The sequence below is a fragment of the Oryx dammah genome, unplaced genomic scaffold (genome assembly GCF_014754425.2).
Source record: "Oryx dammah isolate SB20612 unplaced genomic scaffold, SCBI_Odam_1.1 HiC_scaffold_17, whole genome shotgun sequence".
NCBI classification, from domain to species: domain Eukaryota; kingdom Metazoa; phylum Chordata; class Mammalia; order Artiodactyla; family Bovidae; genus Oryx; species Oryx dammah.
Window position 1 is genome coordinate 28,898,343 of NW_024070201.1, and position 18,075 is coordinate 28,916,417.

At 50.1% G+C, this 18,075-nt stretch overlaps 3 protein-coding genes across 5 annotated transcripts; 1 reads left to right on the forward strand and 2 right to left on the reverse strand.

The window, feature by feature from the left end:
- Positions 1-7,251, forward strand: HMBS (hydroxymethylbilane synthase). Of its 3 annotated transcripts, none has more exons than XM_040258190.1 (14): positions 1-197; positions 2,552-2,605; positions 2,956-3,028; positions 3,396-3,445; positions 3,535-3,590; positions 3,971-4,048; positions 4,253-4,330; positions 4,441-4,516; positions 5,637-5,750; positions 5,990-6,028; positions 6,152-6,271; positions 6,500-6,553; positions 6,687-6,773; positions 6,863-7,251. In XM_040258190.1, the coding sequence occupies exons 1-14, from the start codon at positions 165-167 to the stop codon at positions 7,034-7,036; spliced, it is 1,086 nt and encodes a 361-aa protein (XP_040114124.1). In that variant the 5' UTR covers positions 1-164; the 3' UTR covers positions 7,037-7,251. The 3 variants fall into 3 exon arrangements, with proteins under 3 accessions (XP_040114124.1, XP_040114126.1, XP_040114125.1); XM_040258192.1 differs by lacking the exon at positions 1-197 and adding an exon at positions 2,312-2,387; XM_040258191.1 differs by lacking the exon at positions 1-197 and adding an exon at positions 2,352-2,375.
- Positions 7,252-7,552: 301 nt separating this feature from the next.
- LOC120876371 (histone H2AX) lies at positions 7,553-9,448 on the reverse strand. Its single transcript, XM_040258224.1, has one exon. The coding sequence runs from the start codon at positions 8,789-8,791 to the stop codon at positions 8,360-8,362; it is 432 nt and encodes a 143-aa protein (XP_040114158.1). The 5' UTR covers positions 8,792-9,448; the 3' UTR covers positions 7,553-8,359.
- A 165-nt stretch (positions 9,449-9,613) lies between these two features.
- On the reverse strand, positions 9,614-17,394 carry DPAGT1 (dolichyl-phosphate N-acetylglucosaminephosphotransferase 1). Its single transcript, XM_040258185.1, has 10 exons — positions 14,908-17,394; positions 14,102-14,792; positions 13,683-13,803; positions 13,304-13,517; positions 12,885-13,031; positions 11,692-11,776; positions 10,953-11,141; positions 10,551-10,638; positions 10,229-10,384; positions 9,614-10,145 (listed from the first exon to the last, which is right to left on the reverse strand). The coding sequence occupies exons 2-10, from the start codon at positions 14,260-14,262 to the stop codon at positions 10,080-10,082; spliced, it is 1,227 nt and encodes a 408-aa protein (XP_040114119.1). The 5' UTR covers positions 14,263-14,792; positions 14,908-17,394; the 3' UTR covers positions 9,614-10,079.
- Between the last annotated feature and the right edge of the window lie 681 nt (positions 17,395-18,075).

The window sequence follows — 18,075 nt, forward strand, 5'->3', positions numbered from 1 at the left end:
GCGGCGCCGGAAGTGACGCAGTCCCTTAGCGGAGCCGGGAGTGTGTGGCTGCTGGAGAAGCTGGAGACTTGCGCGAGCCCAGTGTCCGGCCGGCAGGGGCCTTCGGCTTCCCCGACACCGGAGGACATTGGCGGCAGCCCCCGGCCTACCTGCTGAGCACAGCCATGTCTGGTAATGGCAACGCGGCCGCAACGGCGGTGAGTCGAGAGCCGGTGACCCTCTCAACCTCAGTCTTCCGCACTAGCGGTGCAACGATTGGCCCCAAGTTGCCACTCTCTGTCGCCTATTGGTCGGGACGATTATCTGTCTCCCCCCACCACCCCGCTTTGGCCCGAATAGTTTTTAAAGGGCCAGTAGCTGGGTTGCCCTTAAAATCCGTGTTGCCCTGGGGGAATCTGTGAACAGTGGGGACAGACTTAAGAGCAGAAGATTTGTCTGGAACGGGAACCTCGTTGCTGCGGGGATCTGGCATCATGAGGCCTGGAGTCCACGGCTCTAGATTTAGTGACCCAACCCAGGAAAATTCATGTACACGAGACAGGGTGCTATTCCATGGGATCCCTTCACTCCGAGGCAATTAGGATCGAGAGAGGAGAGCATACCTCTAAGTCTCTGAACTACACACAAACGTTTTGGAAATGCACCTTCTCCCCTTTTTTTCTTTTAACGGCCACCTAGCCCCAACCTACACTCAAAATTCCCCAGCTGAGGCACCGTTGAGTTACTACCTTTGTGGGTGGGGAGCGCCCTCGAGCCTTCCTATTTTTAGCCTGGGGTCCTAGCTTTGGGCTTGTGCAGATGCAAAGTGCAGAGCTGGTGAGGCCAAAGTCAGCCTGAGATAAGAAAGGAGGGAGGCAGCAGTTTATCTCTTCCTGAACTACCTGCTGGTAAGGAGTGGGATTCTTTGCCATTGTTGACATACCTGAGCGCTGGACTAGGAGTAACAAGATGTGATTCCAGCTCTCAGTGGTAAAGAATCTGCCTGCCAATGCAGGAGACACAGGAAACACAGGTTCTGTCCCTGGGTCGGGAAGATCTCCTGGAGTAGGAAATGGCAACCTGCTCCAGCATTCTTGCTGGGAAAATTTCATGGACAGAGGAACCTGGTGGGCTACAATCCATGGGGTCACAAAGAGTCAGACACGACTGAGCCTGCACATTCGTGCACCCATGTGATTTAACCTGTGGCCCTGGTCAAGTTGCTTTGCTCTTCACAGCCAGCCTTTGCTTCTGTAACATGGGTCCTCTCTACCTGCTAAGTTGTTATGAAGATTAATAGCAATAGCTCTAGTATATACGTACTTGATAAGGATCTTTTTACTGGAAGAATTTGACTTGAATATGCTGTGCAGAATCAATAAAATTAAAGGATTGTTTGGACATAGCAGTTTATGGGATGTTTCTGTGGGCTCCTTGTGGCCCAGAATTTTAGTGGCCATGTTTGGCATTTTGAGCTTAGTCTAATTTGCTCAGGGTACCCTAGGGTTTATTTATTGGAGAAGTGATAACTGTGGAGCAGACTAGAGTCTGAGAGCAACCAGTTGTTACCTCCTCTAGTGACAGAGGCCCCAGATACCTGGCTGCAGAAGAACTCCATAGGATGAAGATTCCAGAATAGGGAAAGTTGATAGGGTCTGTAGGGGCTAAAGTCTGATCTGGAAAGAAATAGGACCTCAGACTGGAGAACTCTGTTCTCCCTGGTTGGCACTGAATATGTTTGTCCAAGATACACTGACAAGAGGAAGAGGTATGTCCCATTGAGTTCTTGGCTTGGTCTATGACATCCTAATATTTCCTTCTTGGTGAAATCAGAGGCCACATTCTAGGTGAAGGGACATTAGACAGCTTATCCTCTTAGTCTTATAGAATATCAAAAGCAGAAGATAACTGACTACAAACTTCATTTTATAGATGAACAAGTAACTTTATAGATGAAAAACAAGATGATGAATTTAAGGTCACCCTGCCAAGAAGCTGAGCAGGACTATATGTCAGATCTATTGGCCCCAGTCCTTTACATGTGCATGCCAACCAGATTACGGGATCCATAGTGTGGCAGCTATGGGGTAGGTCTAGGTAGCACTGAAGCTTTCTCGAGTGCTGCTCTGTTGGGGATGCTGAACTTGTCCTCAGTGACTCAGCGCAAGTTCCCCTGTGTGGCCCCAGCTGCCCTGCCCCTGCCTGCTGCAGGCCCGCCCTCTCTGGGGCCAGGCTGATGGGCCTTATCTCTCTATCCACCTGGTTGAGGGCAGCATTCCTGGTGCCTTTGCTTAGATGAGCTTCAGGGCTTAGTGTCCTTGTCATTACAGCAACAGCAGGTCCTACTATCGCTTCTCTCTGGTCTCTGCTACTCTGGATCCGTGAGGAGGCAGAGGGTATTAGGGAAGGTAAAAGGACTGTCTTGGAGAGTCTTTCTCCACTCTGAGGCTCACGTGGCCACAGGGAAGGGGCTGAGGTTCCTTTATTCCAAGCCAGTGAGTCTGATTCTTGGACAAGGTTTTGAGGACCTTGAACAGCAGCGGGGACTGTAACCTGGGGACTTTTTTTGCAGGAAGAAGACACCCCAAAGATGAGAGTGATTCGAGTGGGTACCCGCAAGAGCCAGGTTAGTGCAGGTACCAGGGTGGAGGAGGTTTGTCAGAAGAGTTCTGTGTTCATAGTATTATAAGTTGGGGGCCCCAGAGGGTTCTCAGCAGCCTGGGGATGGAGGAAATGGGGTGACTGAGCATTAAATCCCATGCAGAATGACAGATGGCATTCTGTAAAGAGATAGTCCCTAGGCTGGGGAAGTTATTGGGATACAGAGGACTTCCAGTCCAGACCCCTCCCCTTCCTAGGTAGCCATTCAATGCCCTCTCTGAATTCCAGTCCCTTCAGGATCTCCATGACCCTGTGAGGATTTGAGCTTAGGGCAGTGGCCAGACTACAGGGCTAACCTAAATTTCTCCCTCCCAGCTGGCTCGCATACAGACGGACAGTGTGGTGGCAACGCTGAAAGCTTTATACCCAGGCCTGCAGTTTGAAATAAGTGAGTTTTCTGGACAGGAATGGAAGCTGTTTGGAAGCTTTTACCCCCCTGGAGGGGGCTTTCTTTGACCAGAGCGTGGTCCCATTGCCTCTGAGAGTTCTTGGCTATCCCCGGTTTGGAGGGCCCATTCCTGCTCCGAACACCTCCAGCTTTGAGCTTACCTGGGCTAGCCTAGCATTTTAACATCTGCTTTGGGTCTTTTTATGATTGCGTCTGGTCTTCCTCTTAGATTGTACTTTCTCAGGGGGTAGGATCTGGTGCTTTTCTACCTTAGTATCCACTGCCAATCTTAGCACAAGTGCTGGGCTTAGGAGGCGCTCAATAAATGCTGTTCCATGAGCATCTAATTGGTTGACTTTCTCTTCAGTTGCTATGTCCACCACGGGGGACAAGATTCTTGATACTGCGCTCTCTAAGGTAACACCATTTTTCATCCAACCCTTTCCTCCCTGGTCCTCTTTCCTTTCCCCCAAAGATTTACCTTGAAGTTCTTTCTTGCCTGGCAGATTGGAGAGAAGAGCCTGTTTACCAAGGAGCTGGAGCATGCCTTGGAGAGGAATGAGTAAGTGAAATCGGGAGCATGAAGCCCTCCCAAGCTCTCACTAGGACCCCAGTGCACATCACATCTGGGTGTCAGCTAGACTGTTAGGCTTAAATGCTTGGATAGGCTAGAGAGGGGCTCATATGTGAGTTTTTCAGGTCTCAGAAAAGGAGAGTCCTGGATCTGAGCCATCTGGCTGCCTAGGGTGCTGGACTGGCTGGGGGAGGGGGGTGAGAGGGAAGAGAAGAGGGGGAGCAAGTCTCAGGGACCCAAGTTCTCAGAAATGCCCGCTTCCTGGACTGCTCTAGGCGCCACCAGTGACATACAGGCAGGAGTGAGTGGAGAAGGGCTGGGGCCTGCTGCTCAGACCCCTTCTTCTTGCCTCTCTCCCATCTCCCTAGAGTGGACCTGGTTGTTCACTCGCTGAAGGACCTGCCCACGGTGCTTCCTCCTGGCTTCACCATTGGAGCTGTCTGCAAGTAAGAGCTCTGCCGGTCAGGGAAATCACATTAACTTTGTCTTTTCCCTTTGGGACTTGGCCTTCTGTCTCTAGGCTGTCTCCCCTAACCTGAGGAATGTCGTGCATGGCAGAAAACTCAGAAAAGGCTAGTTGACTATTGAGAAAGATTGGAAATGACCTGAACTGAGATCTCTCCCTCATTTTATCACCTATCCATCTCCAGGCGGGAGAGCCCCTATGATGTTGTTGTCTTTCACCCAAAATTTGTTGGGAAGACTCTAGAAACCTTGCCAGAGAAGAGGTAAGTGGACAGGCATCTTGGGATATGTACAGCAGATGGAGGGATGGAAGGAGATTTCAGAACAGTTCTGCTTAGAGTTAAATCTCATTTTAAACCATCTCTCTGCACAGTGTGGTAGGAACTAGCTCCCTGCGGAGAGCAGCCCAGCTGCAGAGAAAGTTCCCACACCTGGAGTTCAAGAGTATTGTATCCTTTCAGAGAAGGGAGGAGGCAGCAGCCAAGGAGGAAGACAAAGTCCAGAGGGCCCTGGGAGGTGTGAGGGGGAAGGACTTCCAGAGGAAGTGGACTGTGAATGCAGTGGACTGCATGTCGTTCCATTCATCCACCCACCCATCTATCCATCCATCCATTCATAATCCTTTCATGTTTTCTTAGCCCCAAGCAAGTGCCTGGCACTGGGGATATGGTGAGCAAGATCAGCATTGTCCCTCCTAACATAGTTTACGTTTTAGTTCTGGAGACAGACAACCAGGCATTGACAATACAGAGTGATACTGAATAATGATTACATGGAGGCAGTGGGATTGGCAGTTGCTTCCATTTTAATTAAACTTTTTAATTGAAGTATAGTTGATTTACAATGTCGTGTTAATTTCTGGTAATTTGGTGATTCAGTTATACATATATATATATACATATTCCTTTTCATATTATTTTCCATTGTGGTTTATTACAAGATATTGGACATAGTTCCCTGTGCTATACCGTGGGATCTTGTTGTTTATCTGTTTTGTATGTAGTAGTTTGTATCAGCTTATCTCAAACTCCTGATTTATCCCTACCCCACTACTTTCTCCTTTGGTAACCATAAATCCATTTTTATTTTATATTCCATCATATTGTTTTGATTTTTACAGTTCTGTTTGTAAAGCTGATTTTCAAAGTAATATTTGCTAAGTCCTTCAATGTGGAAAGTAGAGAATTCTCTGGAGGCTTCTAGCTGGAACATCTAAACACAGACTTGAGGGTCAAGGAAGGCTTCTTAGAGGTGTTGTAACCTTGGGTAAGGTTAAATATAATAACTTAAAAACCTTTCTGTATCATTTCCTCATCTGTAAAATGGAGATGTAATACTACTGCCTACTCTTTTCACCCTAGGGATGTAGTGAAAATTCAATGAATTGATGTATATAAAGCACTTCAGGACAGTGTGTGGTATATAGCAAGTATGAGTTAAGTGTTAGCAGTTGTCACCAAGCTGAGAATTCAAAAGGTGAGAAGTTAGCAGCTAGAAAGACTCAGGCAGAGGAAACAGCATCAGGCTCCAGCCTGCCCAAAGCTTGTGGTCCTTAGTGTCTCTCCACAGCGGGGAAACCTCAACACGCGGCTGCGTAAGCTGGATGAGCTGCAGGAGTTCAGTGCCATCATCCTGGCCGCAGCTGGCCTGCAGCGCATGGGCTGGCAGAACCGGGTGGGGCAGGTAGGTTCCTCTCCCCTCTCTAGTTATCATCTCCTTCCTGCCTATATTCTTTCTGAATACCCATCTCTAACCAGTGCAAGCTGGAAATGAGACCCAGGTTAGCAAGGTTAGGGATCAGAGGTTGGACTCCCACTTTTGCTTATCCAGGCATTCTGTAGGTAGGGAAACCCCAGCTCAGTGTTGTGTGCTTCTGGGCACCCCTCCCTCCACCCTTCTGACTGCCTCTTCTGCCCCAACAGATCCTGCGCCCTGAGGAGTGCATGTATGCTGTGGGTCAGGTATGCTTGATCAGGGAAGCCATGTTTTGTGTCTCCTCCTTTTGTTTTCAACCAAGTACTGTCCCTTAGCTCCACTGGCTGGGGAAAGATTGGTACTGGTATCTTAGGCTATTTTCCCATCAGGGGGCTCTGGGTGTGGAAGTTCGAGCCAAAGACCAGGACATCTTGGATCTGGTGGGTGTGTTGCACGATCCTGAGACTCTACTTCGCTGCATTGCTGAACGATCCTTCCTGAGGCACCTGGTAGGACCTGTGCTCCTGTGGAGGGGTGGATATTAGGAAGGGTAATGGGGAGATTTCTCCTGCTGTGTATTTAGTCCTAACTCATTCTTTTAAGAATGGACAGGACTCAGGTCTGGGCCCCTGCCTCATTTTCCGTTATGTCCTTGGCGGGGGGTCTGTCTGTCTCTGTGGGCTCTGGTTACAGGGTGGTGATAAGGGCCTTAAGCTAACAGGGAGAACTTGTTGCAGGAAGGAGGCTGCAGTGTGCCAGTGGCAGTGCATACAGCTATTAAGGATGGGCAAGTAAGCAGGGGAAAATGGATGGGAGGGCAGGGAAGGAACTCTGGCATCTCCCCTGTGTATCCACCAGCATGAAGAGCACAAGTTTCTAAGTAGTTCTCTTACAGTTTACTGAGGCAGCCATTTTCTTTCCCAGCTGTACCTGACTGGAGGAGTCTGGAGCCTGAATGGTGCAGAGACCATGCAAGACACCATGCAAACCACCATCCATGTCCCTGTCCAGGTGCCAAGGCTGCCCCAAGGGCAGGGAAACACATCTTTGTTACCTCCCCTTTCCTTCTCACCAAATCCAACCCTTCTTCCTTTGCCCAGCATGAAGATGGCCCTGAAGATGATCCACAGCTGGTGGGCATCACTGCCCGGAACATTCCACGACAACCCCAGTTGGCTGCTGAGAACCTGGGCATCAGCCTGGCCACCTTGTTGCTGAACAAAGGAGCCAAGAACATCTTGGATGTTGCACGGCAGCTCAATGAAGCCCACTAATTGGTCTGTGGTGCCCAGTGCCTACATCCCAGCCCTTTACTGAGTGGCTACCCCCACAGGATTGAACTGCAGGGGCAGAGACTTCCAGAGACTTGTCTCACCGAGGGACCCTGCCTCCCCAGTAGGTGGGGGCTTCCTCTCGAGAGAAAAAAAAACTTAATAAGCCACAGCCTTTGAATGTAACCAGTTCTACTAATAAACCAAATTTAAAGGTGGTTTTTGTTTTTGGTGGAGCTGCAGAAAAGGAAGGACAAACTCAAAACTCTTTATTTATGCCTGATCTCTGAGGCTAGGGCCCTTTCAAAGTTCTCCTGAGAAACGCCTTCTGTCAGTAGTTCCCATTTTTTGACAGAATCGAGTGTCTCCCAGGGAACGCCAAGAAAGCCATCATCTTAATAATCTGCAATTTGTCGCTCCAGTTCACAGTAAAGCCTTATATCGGTTCCCCTCCCCCACTACCTTTAGGTATCTACAGAGTCGGCTCTACAACCCTTTTGCAAAATGAAGACACCTCACTTTTCTTTAGGAAAAAAAACCCTTTAATAAAATTAGTCCATCTGAAACTCCCCCCAATACCTAAAGTACTAGTTTTCGATGGGTTAGCTGCAAAATTCCAGTTCCGAAGCCAAAGGCGGCTCAGTCCAGACGGGGATTAACGGACTTGTGCTGGTATCTAGCTGCTTGGCAGGCGGAATGGACCCGACTGGAAGGGAGCGGGGAGGAGGGGCGGGCCCGGGCGCAGGACTCCCGCAGACCCCACGCCGCCAGGACCCGCTACTGTTGGAGACGCTCACGCCGCGAAGGGTTTCTTCCAGGACGCGCACGGGCCTGCGAATGAAGATGGAGGGAACGCGAACGTGCGAGGCCCGAGATCCGGCAACAAAAGGGGTCCCGGGACGAAATGAAGCAACCAATTGACTCCGCCGGCAGCGGCAATCGAGTCCTGTCCTAAGCACCGAGCTGTGGCAGAGCGCACGGCCTCGCTGGCGACCGTCCGCACCGACTCACCTTCCTCCCCGCACTCCCCGGCCCTGCTTTCCGGAAGGTGCCGCGGCCTCCCCGCAGCCCATCGGCATTCTGGGGCCAAGCCGGCCGAGTCACGAGCTCGCTCCCGGGGCCGAGCGGCGTTCGAACGCACGCCCTCCGCCGGGCTTCGGCGGGAGCCAGCCACGGGGGGGAGGGGCGGGCCGGGAAGGGGCGAGAGCGCGGCCACCCGGCCGGGAGCCCGAAGTGGCCCAGCTCTTTCTGTGAGTGCTGTGGTGGCCCTTAAAAGGGCCTTTGTGGTGTAGAGGGGAGGGCTGGGCGGTGGCGGCACGGGCGCCCTCAGTACTCCTGAGAGGCCTGGGTGGCCTTCTTGCCGCCCGCTGGCGCCTTCGGCCCCACGGTGGCGCTGGTCTTCTTAGGCAGCAGCACGGCCTGGATGTTGGGCAGGACGCCTCCCTGGGCGATCGTCACGCCGCCCAGCAGCTTGTTGAGCTCCTCGTCGTTGCGGATGGCCAGCTGCAGGTGGCGGGGGATTATCCGCGTCTTCTTGTTGTCGCGAGCCGCGTTGCCCGCCAGCTCCAGGATCTCAGCGGTGAGGTACTCGAGTACCGCCGCCAGGTAGACCGGCGCGCCGGCGCCCACCCTCTCGGCGTAGTGGCCCTTCCGCAGCAGCCGGTGCACGCGGCCCACGGGAAACTGGAGGCCTGCTCGCGAAGAGCGCGACTTGGCCTTGGCGCGGGCCTTGCCGCCGGTCTTGCCGCGGCCAGACATGCTGTATGAGGTAGAGGAGCGGTGAGAAGGACGGCTAACAAAATACAGGAACAGCCACTCGCCGCAGTCTAACGCTTCCGCGCGCGACCAAGGGCTGCCCTTATAAGCCCCTCAGGGCACACCCCCGCGCCCTTCTGATTGGCTCTTTTCTCGAATACCCGCCTCTGGTTGGCTGAGGTTAACTCTTCGGTGACGCGCCTCAGTTGAGGGAACGCGTCCGCCGATTGGTCGAATTTGAAAACCCTTTGCCCGGGGAACACGGGAGGAGGCGCAGAGACTACCCGACAGCCAGCCAGTCTCGGCTGTAGCCAATCCAAGTGAAGCGCGCCAGATTTAAACGCTACAGCCCGAGACCAGAACCGGAAGACAAGAAGGGTAGAATCGGAAGCCACCTCAAGAGCGTCTGGGAAGTCTGCGCAAGGCAGGCCTAGGATTTTTAAAGGAAAAGAGTCAACACCATAACTACCTCTGCCTCCCGTCCTAGGTCTGGTCACTCCCTCCTCCTACCTGGCAAAAGAAGAGTGAAAAAGGGAAGGAATGAGACCCCCCTGAAAGTCCAACCCTACCCCAGAGAACAGATAACGCCAATCTTATGGCCCTTTATGCCACCCAAGCAGCAGGATTTCACATTTATTCAACATGTTCTGTCTGGTCTGTTCTTTCTGATCACTTCTTGCTAGAAGGCGCCTGATGTGCTTAAAAAATAAAGAAAGAAAAAAGGATGGGACAGAGATAGGCATTCTCTCCGAGGAAATACCTCCTTCAACCTTCCCCATCCACCCTACAATGCCCACATAGGAAATATACCTATAGGAACAACAAGAAAAAGACAATACTTTATTGTCACCACTGGGAGCACCTGGCCCCCGGTCTGCTCTTAATCATCAGAATACTTAATTTATAGTCAAATGTCAAGTCACCTTTGAACCTGTGTCTCTATCCCCAGCCAGGGTTCTGTCCCCAAGTCCAGCATTTTCCTTGAGTGTCAGAGTTGTGGGCAATTGCATAAAAGCTACAGTACCCCAACTTAGGAGGCAGCAAAGATGGGATGGAGAGGGAGAGTGGCAAGCTGAAGAAAGCCGTAGGCCAAGTCCAATCACCAGTCATTAGGGAGCAAGACAGGCCCACGTGTCAATAATCACAGGGGAAAGGAAATGCTGAGAACAAAATCTGGAGGAAAATGAAGGGTGGGAGAGGCCTGGGCCAGTTGGCAGTCTTGGTCCAGGAGATGTTGGCCTGAGTCAGGAACCCCGGAGGCTGTGAAGCAAAGGGCAATGGATCAGGGGGCTCAGACATCATAGAAGAGTCGGACAAGCTGGTACCGAATGGAGAAGGTGACAGCACTCCCGACGACCTGCAAGGAGAAACGAACTATAGTAAGAACCCTGGAGAAAGGGAAACAAAGAAGTGTAAACCACACCCCCAATAGCATTGCACCTGTAGCAGCAGCAGGAAGAGGGTGAGGTTTCTCTCATGCATGGGCCCAAAGACTTTAAGTAGCAAGTTGATGAGGGTCATGTTGTTACATTCGGTGAAGGCACCATCCTCATTCTCACTGTGGTGCACCGTCAGTAGCCCAAGGTTCTCTGCTACCTGGAGAGGCCAAAAGTGGAGAGAACTTTTGCTAATACTTATGCTTCAGGAATGGGATCTGCTGAATGCTTGCAAACTCCCCTCGGGTCTGATGTAGGCCTAGGTTTTCCCATTCCCTGAATTCAGAATGGCAGCCTAGAGCCTTACCTCCTTGTTACCCTGTTACCTTTAGAATAAAGGTGCCCAAGAAAGAGAGGCTCTTGGTCTTGAACTTGGAATAGCTCATCTCCAGTTTGCCTGTCTTGGTATTGAGTCTGCAGGGGAAGAGAGCTTCATGTGACTGGGCCACTACACAAAGAACTCTCCTCACTGTGGTTAATTCATAGAAAGAGCACTGAATGTAGAGTCAAACACCCTGAGATCTATTTCTGGTTCTGCTGCATACTTCTGTGTGATCAGTGCTGCTGTGAACATTAAATGAGATCATGTAACTAAATGTGCTCTGTAATGTATAAAGGGCTAACTGTGTGGAGAAAGCCCTTCTTTGGGCCCACTCCCTTTGCACAGCAAATGTCTAAGGCATCCCAAGTGACAAAGCTATGATGTCCCTTTCAAGCCCCAAAGCTACCTGGGCATACGGTGGCGAGGACAGGGGATGATATGCAGGAGCTGAGGCAGTGAGTAGAGGAAGTTGAACACCTGGGGCATGAAGAAGAGGAGCATGGTCTTGCTGAAGTGTCCCAAGATGCCCACCACGGCAAAGGTCATGCCAGCAAAGTAACAGAAGGTATCTCCCACAAACACCCGTGATGGGTACCTGCGTGGGGGAGAGGATCTGAGCCAGCAGCAAGAGGTGTTAGCAATCCTTTACCTCACATTACACATCCTGGGCACTGGGCTAGCCTTGGCTAGATCTGGCTCAGAGAGGGTTCCGGCTCTCCCAGCAACTCTCCAGGAACCAAGGCCCTGATTCCTTCTATTCCTTGGGGCTCCACAGCATCTGTCCCAGTGACTGATTTACAAATGTGTGCATGCTAAGCCCCTCAGTCATGTCTGACTCTTTGTGACCCCATGAAGTGTAGCCTGCCATGGAATTTCCCAGGGAAGAATACTGGGGTGGGTTGCCATGTCCTGCTTCAGGGAATCTTCCTGTCCCAGGGATTGAACCAGGTCTCCTATATTGAAGGTGGATTCTTTAGTGCTGAGCCACTGGGGAAGCCCAAGACTTAAGAATATAACCAACTAAAGACCCAGAGAACAATACAGAGATGTGCAGGTTTAGCCTCTGTATCAGGAGATGGGTCACAATCAGGACAATACCTGCCACATGTCTAAAGAGCTGTACCCCCGTCCACAGGCCTACTTACCAGTTATGGTAGAGCAGTCCCAAGGTGGTGAAAAAAAAGGGTATCATGAAGTAGAGGGAAAAGATGTGATCATCTCGATAATCACCTTTGGAAGAAGGGGGAAAAGAAAGAAGGAAAAGTTGATGTCCACTTCCCCTGCACATCATGGTCCTATTTTCCTCTGTCTCTAAGTTCTTTCCCAAGCTATACAGTCCACCTCTCTAAAGTCTTAAGGACTCATTACCCCTTTTATATCACCCAGGCAATTTCCAATACTTCACCTCTTTCATGAACCCCTCCTAAACTAGTTACTGTTTTACATTTGGTTCAGACCATTCACACCCTGGTTTGAATATCAGCTTTACTTCCTGAGTGACCTTGATCATGACACATTTAACCTATCATGACACGTTTAACTTCTTCGAGTCTCAGTTTCTTATTTGTGAAAAAAGTCGATAAAAAATACCTGCCACATACAGCTGCTACAGAATTTAAAGTGAGACTACATTTTTAAAGTGCTTAACTTTAATAAGCCGTTATGGAGGTCCTTCAGCCAAAGACCACTAGAAACATGCCTGGAGGCAAAGCTAGGTTTACTGAGGTGTAACAAGGGACACTTTGGAACCCATTCCTGCTAGTAAGGAGGTGTTAGGAGGACTTGTTATAGGATTTGTTTTAAGTAATTCTGCAGAAGATGCAAGGAAACAGAGTTTTGCCCTGGACTGGGTGCTGTCAGCAGGGTTAGTGCCATGATTGAGAAGCTTAATAATTTTTATCCAAGAAGTGAGAAGAACTGAACTGTTATCAGAAGGAAGCAGCAACCATTCATTTTAGCCAGCAGGGGATCTTGGTCATTGTGAGATGTACTGTGTTCCTGTGGTTTTGTCTATTCTCAGACACAGCTATAGAAGGGGGTCTGGTTTTGGTCACAGATAGAGTTACCCTATCTGACTGGGGTTTTATAAAATTGTTTATGTTCAGTAGGAGAAGGCTATGGCCTACCTATTAGTGACAAACCCTTTATAAATGCTAGGCTTTCTTTCTCACATTTAACAAATCTTAGTTACTATTTGTAACTTACTATTAATAAGTAAATAGCTCCCCTTATTTTCCATAATTACTCACATATCACATTTTTTCTGAATTCCCCAAAGCCAGAGATCAGGCCGCTTCCTTAACACTCAGACTTCTCTCCCTATTCCAATCCCACCTACCATCCAGCTCCACCAAGTTGAAGACAATGATGGAAGCAGAAATGACGAGTGACTGGCCAGCCTCAAGGCCATTAATTCCTGCTAGAATATTAATGGCATTGGTACAGAATACCGCCAGCAGCCCCATGTAGACATAGTACAGGATCCCTGCGGGAAGAAGACAGTAAGAAAAGTAATGCCGCCTGTGGAATGAGGATTTAAGGATATTCTTCTGACAAAAGTGGTGAGGACCGAGTGTGGGATGAAAGGTCAACAAAAGGATCTAAGAAGACACGGGGGGCGGGGGCGGGGGCTGGGCGGGGCACAAAACAGGAAGGAGAATGTGGACCACCAGGAAGGATGCTCGGCCGGATATCTCACGGAGGGCAACGGTGCCCTGAAGTAGGGGTCATAGGGGCAGAAGTGGCAGTGCTACTCACCCAAGTCCAGATGCAGGCCAAGGATCGGGCGTAAGGGCTTGGGTACCACAATGGTCGTGTTGCCAAAGTTGGTGAAATAGACCATGAGGAGAGGTAGTGAGGCAGCTGTGGGCAGCAGCAGCTTATGGCGCCAGCGCAAATTCAGCACATCATCGGCGAAGCCCAGGAAAATCATGCAGCAGATGGCAAGGAGCGCACCTATCAGGGCCACAAACTGGGGGAGGCTCGGGCATGTCATGGCTCCAGCCTACTCCCACTTCACCATTCCTTTCAAGAAGACCCGTCTTTTCGTCCGTTCTCAGCTCCTCCCCGCAAACCCAAATAACTTCACTAACTCCTAACCCTAGCCCCAGGCAGTCGCCCGCACTAACCCACTTACTTCATGGTGGGGGAAGGCTTTACACTGCTGCTCCACAAAGCAGTTCAGGAAAGGAAAAGGGATGAAGCAGAAGAGTATGATAAGGAAAACAGCACCGCTGATCACTCCCTGGGACTCTGGGCTGTGGCCCAGCAGCAAGTCAGGTGACGAGGGGAAAGAGGAAAGGGGGCGTGGTCACTCACTAATGCAAGCAGTACCGTCACCTAACTTGGCGGGGAAGGGCACCACCACAGGAATCCCAGACACACCCAAGGGTCCCACCTTTCCGCCTCCATCCCTTCCCCAATACTAACCAGATCTGCCCTCCACCTCCCAGAATCCCGGGCTGGCTGCTAGGTTAACGCTTTGTCTAGCACGCAGTCAAGGATTCCAGTCCCCGCCTCTGCCCACCCCTTCCCCCCGACTGCCCGGCCCCTCACATTTGCTGCCGGCTGGATTTGTTGAGGTCCTGGCCACAGAGGCGCGCGGCGATGAAGTGGCTTCGGAAAGCAGGGATAAGGGTGAGTGTGGCCACAAATCCCATCAGCGAGCCGATCAAATTCACCAACAGCGGCATAGGCAACTCCGGGAAGGCCCACATGGTGACCTGCCAGGGGGCCCACTCGGCCGCCTTCTTAGCTAATGGGCAAGCTCCAGCAGTAAGATGTAGCCGCTCCCCACAGGCTGGTTCTTCCTACAGCAGCCTGAGCAAAACCCAACAACTCTGACCTGAGCCGCCTTCGGGACTCCCACGAGCCTCTATGAAGCAACCTTGGCTCTGCCCCTCTGCCTCTGCTTACCCACTGTTTCCACCCGGATCTAGTTCGCAGAGCAACTATCACTGGAAGGAGGCGGCCATTTTTAATACGGGCATAATAGTGGGGACAGACGTGTGATTTTAAACCAAACCCCTGATTCGAGAGATGAATCATCACCAGGGATCCGGAAAAGCAATTAAAGAAGGACAAACAAAAGCAGATTCTTTCGCAACATCATATTAGAGATGTACAGCCCAAAGCGGAAAAACTCCTTGCCCGGTTCCAAGATGAACGCCTCCTTGTACCACGTGTCTGACGCGGCTTATTTTTGGTTCCACGTCAGGTTTAGCTCAGTCGGCCTCTGCTGGTCACGCTAAAAGAGCCAATGCCTGGCGTTTACTCTGGGACGCCTCTGGAACCGGGAAGATGGCTACAGGAAGCAGGAGGGGCAGGGGGAGGGCAGGCGGGATAAGGATGTGGAGCAGCACCTGCTCCTTGTAGAAAACCTGTTGCCAAGGTAGTCAACGTTGAGAAGGAAGCCAAGGTAAACACAACTCAGTTCCCCGAAACTCAGCTACAGTTTGGAAGATGATGTAAATTTTAAGCGCCGACACTTGAAAAGCCCCTCCCACTTCATGTTTTCTGGTGTCCTTGATTCGGGTACTTTTCCTTCAGCATCCCACTCACCTTCTACCCCCGCAGTAGCACTTAGTTGCCGGGCAACATAGCGGCGCACTTCAGAACTGACGGGGCTGGGAGTGCTCTCAGATCTTGGATTTAACCCAGTACTTGACTTTCCTTCGTACGGGATCATCAGACTGTGGCAGCCTTCCAATCCGAGGAGGTGAGGCCGAGGCTTTTGAAAGAACTAAGTAGGAGAACCAGACCCCAGAGTGGCTGGCTTCTTGTAAACCTGAGGAATTCCCAGGCAGGTTTCTCCCTCCAGGTCAGGTGCCTTTTGCGTGGCACCTGTTTCTCTTGTTCACGCATTCACAGGCTCTTAGGTGGCAAATGATTTCCAGTCCTCAGGGAAGAAATCATCACGAGGAAGTTGAGGAGAGAACTCAAGTATGCTGATAGTTTCTTCATTCTTTTGAATAAAAGTCGGAGTCACGTTGACTCTTTTTAGGCCAAAGGTAGTCCCTCTTGTCTCTCAAATGTCCTTTCTACTTGAAAGTGAAGTCGCTCAGTCGTGTCCGACTCTTTGCGACCCCGTGGACTGTAGCCCGCCAGGCTCCTTCGTCCATGGGATTCTCCAGGCAAGAGTACTGGAGTGGGTTGCCATTTCCTTCTCCAGGGGATCTTCCCCACCCAGGGATCGAACCCAGGTCTCCTGCATTGCAGGCAGACGCTTTAACCTCTGAGCCATCTGAAGGTGGCTCTAATTAACAACATAAAGCCATATATATGGCTTATATATATATATATATATCAAGCCAGTAATTATTGATAGTTGTATTCCACCAGTTTTTCAGTACTTATTATCCCACTGGTATTGTTTTTCTGTGTGTGAGTGTGCAGCTGCACATGGGTACATGAGTGTGCATCTGTAATTCCCTAGAGGCAAAGTGTTTTCTGTTCCACACGGTGTCCCCCTGGGGCTAAGCACACAGATATCTGTATAGAAGGCATCAACACATATAATGAGTCTCCATCTGACAGAGGTACAGAGAGCAATAGGAGAGAACAATTAGTTGTGACCAGGGGAAGTGAGAGGACCCTGAGGAAGAGTAATATCTCCAAAGATTTCAGTATGTGACAAGAGTGGAAGAGCTTTTCAAACAGGGAAAAGTGAGACACCAGGAGCAGGTGGAAAGGAGGAGCTTGTGAGAGCCCCAGAGGAGGCAGCATCCAGATATCTGGTTGATCAGGAGCAGGCTGAGACTCCCTGGAGGTCTGAGGAATAGTCTGTATCTATTTCCTGTTTTATTAGGAGGCCAGTCCTAATAAATCTTCCCATCTTGGCATTGGGAACCTTTGTCTCTTTCTTCTCCAGAGATCGTTAGCCCTCCCCCCAACCTCCACTGGAAGAGGGTAGGGAACTTGTTCAAAAACAAGACACTGGAGATTCATGGATAGTAACATGCATACATGTTACTATCAGAACATGGTACTTGGATACTTGTTATATAATCGGAATATTTTTGTTCCCATGATTGTAAATGCCCAATTGATTATCAGACTCACAAGGAGAAACAAACACATGATTGGGCACACTTGAAATTTTGTGCCTGACCTGATACAAGTTCAGAGCATCTGCCTATATGCTGATGCTCATCCTAGAATCCATGGATCAGGTGGGTTGTCAATGGTTTCAGCTGATTTCTTGGGCTGAGCAGGCAAGGTCTGAGATGCGCATCTCCTGCTAGGGAGCCCTGAGTGCCTTCCAGTAAGCAAAGCCAATGCATTATTAAGTCCGATTGCCTGAAAAGACTGTCCTAGAAATGTTTCACAGTGCTGAACAAGTCATTATGAGACAGCTTTGGAGGGTTTGGATCTATGACACTTACAGGACCGTATCTGTGGCTTTTTCCAGGCAGCTGAGTTACTTTTTTCCACTTCTTCCTGCCTCTCCTATATCAGCAAGCCCCAAGATCTCCCATTCCACTTGGAGGATACAAATAGATTTTCAAAAGATGGAAACAGTATAGAAAATCTCAGTGTTTACATGTATATTGGAATATTTTCTGTTAGGCTTCTTTATATTTATATATTTGGCTGTGCTGGGTCCCAGCCACGTCATGCAGGACCTTCGATCTTTGTTGTGACATGCAAACTCCTAGTTGTGGCACGTGGGATCCAATTCTCTGACCAGGTGCCAAAATCGGGGGTCCTGCATTGGGGGCACAGAGAGTCCCAGCCACTGGACCACCAGGGAAGTCCCTCTGTTAGACTTCTTAAAATTACAAAGAATTTGTGCTTGGGAAACTTTTAAGTACTGTAGGGACACAAACTGAAATAAACATGATTGTTTTCCTGAAGGAGTTGACTTCATTATATTAAAGTATCTTGACTGAATATGCGGGAAGAGAGATGAGTTAATACAGGGTCCCCACTTTTTTTGCCCTCTAAAATCCACACTCTAGGACTTCTGTAGTTTGTGGTTTTGTTGCTAAGTCACATCTGACTCTTGCGATCCGATCGACTGACTGTAGCCCGCCAGGCTCCTCTGTCCATAGGATTCTCCAAGCAAGAATATTGGAATGGGTTTCATTTCCTTCTCCAGGGGATTTTCCCGACCCAGGAATCGAACCCCGGTCTCCTGCATTGCAGGCACGTTCTTTACTGAGCTACAAGGGAAACCTATAGTTTGAGGGATCCAATGATGACGCATGGGCAGGGCCACAGCAAGGTCACCCACACCCCATTCCTTAGAGTGAAATCTGGGGATGCCCCAGGCTTTCCTACACCTCCCATGGCTCAGGCACCCTGTCGCTAACCTGGCAGGTTCTGCTTAGCTCTGCAGCCCCACACTTTAAGAGGACATTGTTTACTTCCATGTGCTCATTGCTCAGACTAATGACTGGATTTGGGAGAGAGATACTTAACACCTTCCTGTTTACCTCTCTAAGGAAGGCCTGCCATATATATGTAGAGAAAAAGGGCCTCTTGGGGAATGGAGATTCCTCTGAATCTTTTAGTAGAATTTTCCTTCC

Excerpts from the sequence above, each read along its gene's own strand:
- DPAGT1 (XM_040258185.1), bottom strand. The coding sequence starts at position 14,262 with ATGTGGGCCTTCCCGGAGTTGCCTATGCCGCTGTTGGTGAATTTGATC. Across the intron at positions 13,032-13,303 it reads TGGCCTGCATCTGGACTTGG|GGATCCTGTACTATGTCTAC; the intron begins GTGAGTAGCACT and ends TTCTTCCCGCAG. Across the intron at positions 10,639-10,952 it reads CCTCGCCACCGTATGCCCAG|ACTCAATACCAAGACAGGCA; the intron begins GTAGCTTTGGGG and ends CTTCCCCTGCAG.
- LOC120876371 (XM_040258224.1), bottom strand. The coding sequence starts at position 8,791 with ATGTCTGGCCGCGGCAAGACCGGCGGCAAGGCCCGCGCCAAGGCCAAG.
- HMBS (XM_040258190.1), top strand. The coding sequence starts at position 165 with ATGTCTGGTAATGGCAACGCGGCCGCAACGGCG. Across the intron at positions 198-2,551 it reads GCAACGCGGCCGCAACGGCG|GAAGAAGACACCCCAAAGAT; the intron begins GTGAGTCGAGAG and ends CTTTTTTTGCAG. Across the intron at positions 5,751-5,989 it reads GGCAGAACCGGGTGGGGCAG|ATCCTGCGCCCTGAGGAGTG; the intron begins GTAGGTTCCTCT and ends CTGCCCCAACAG.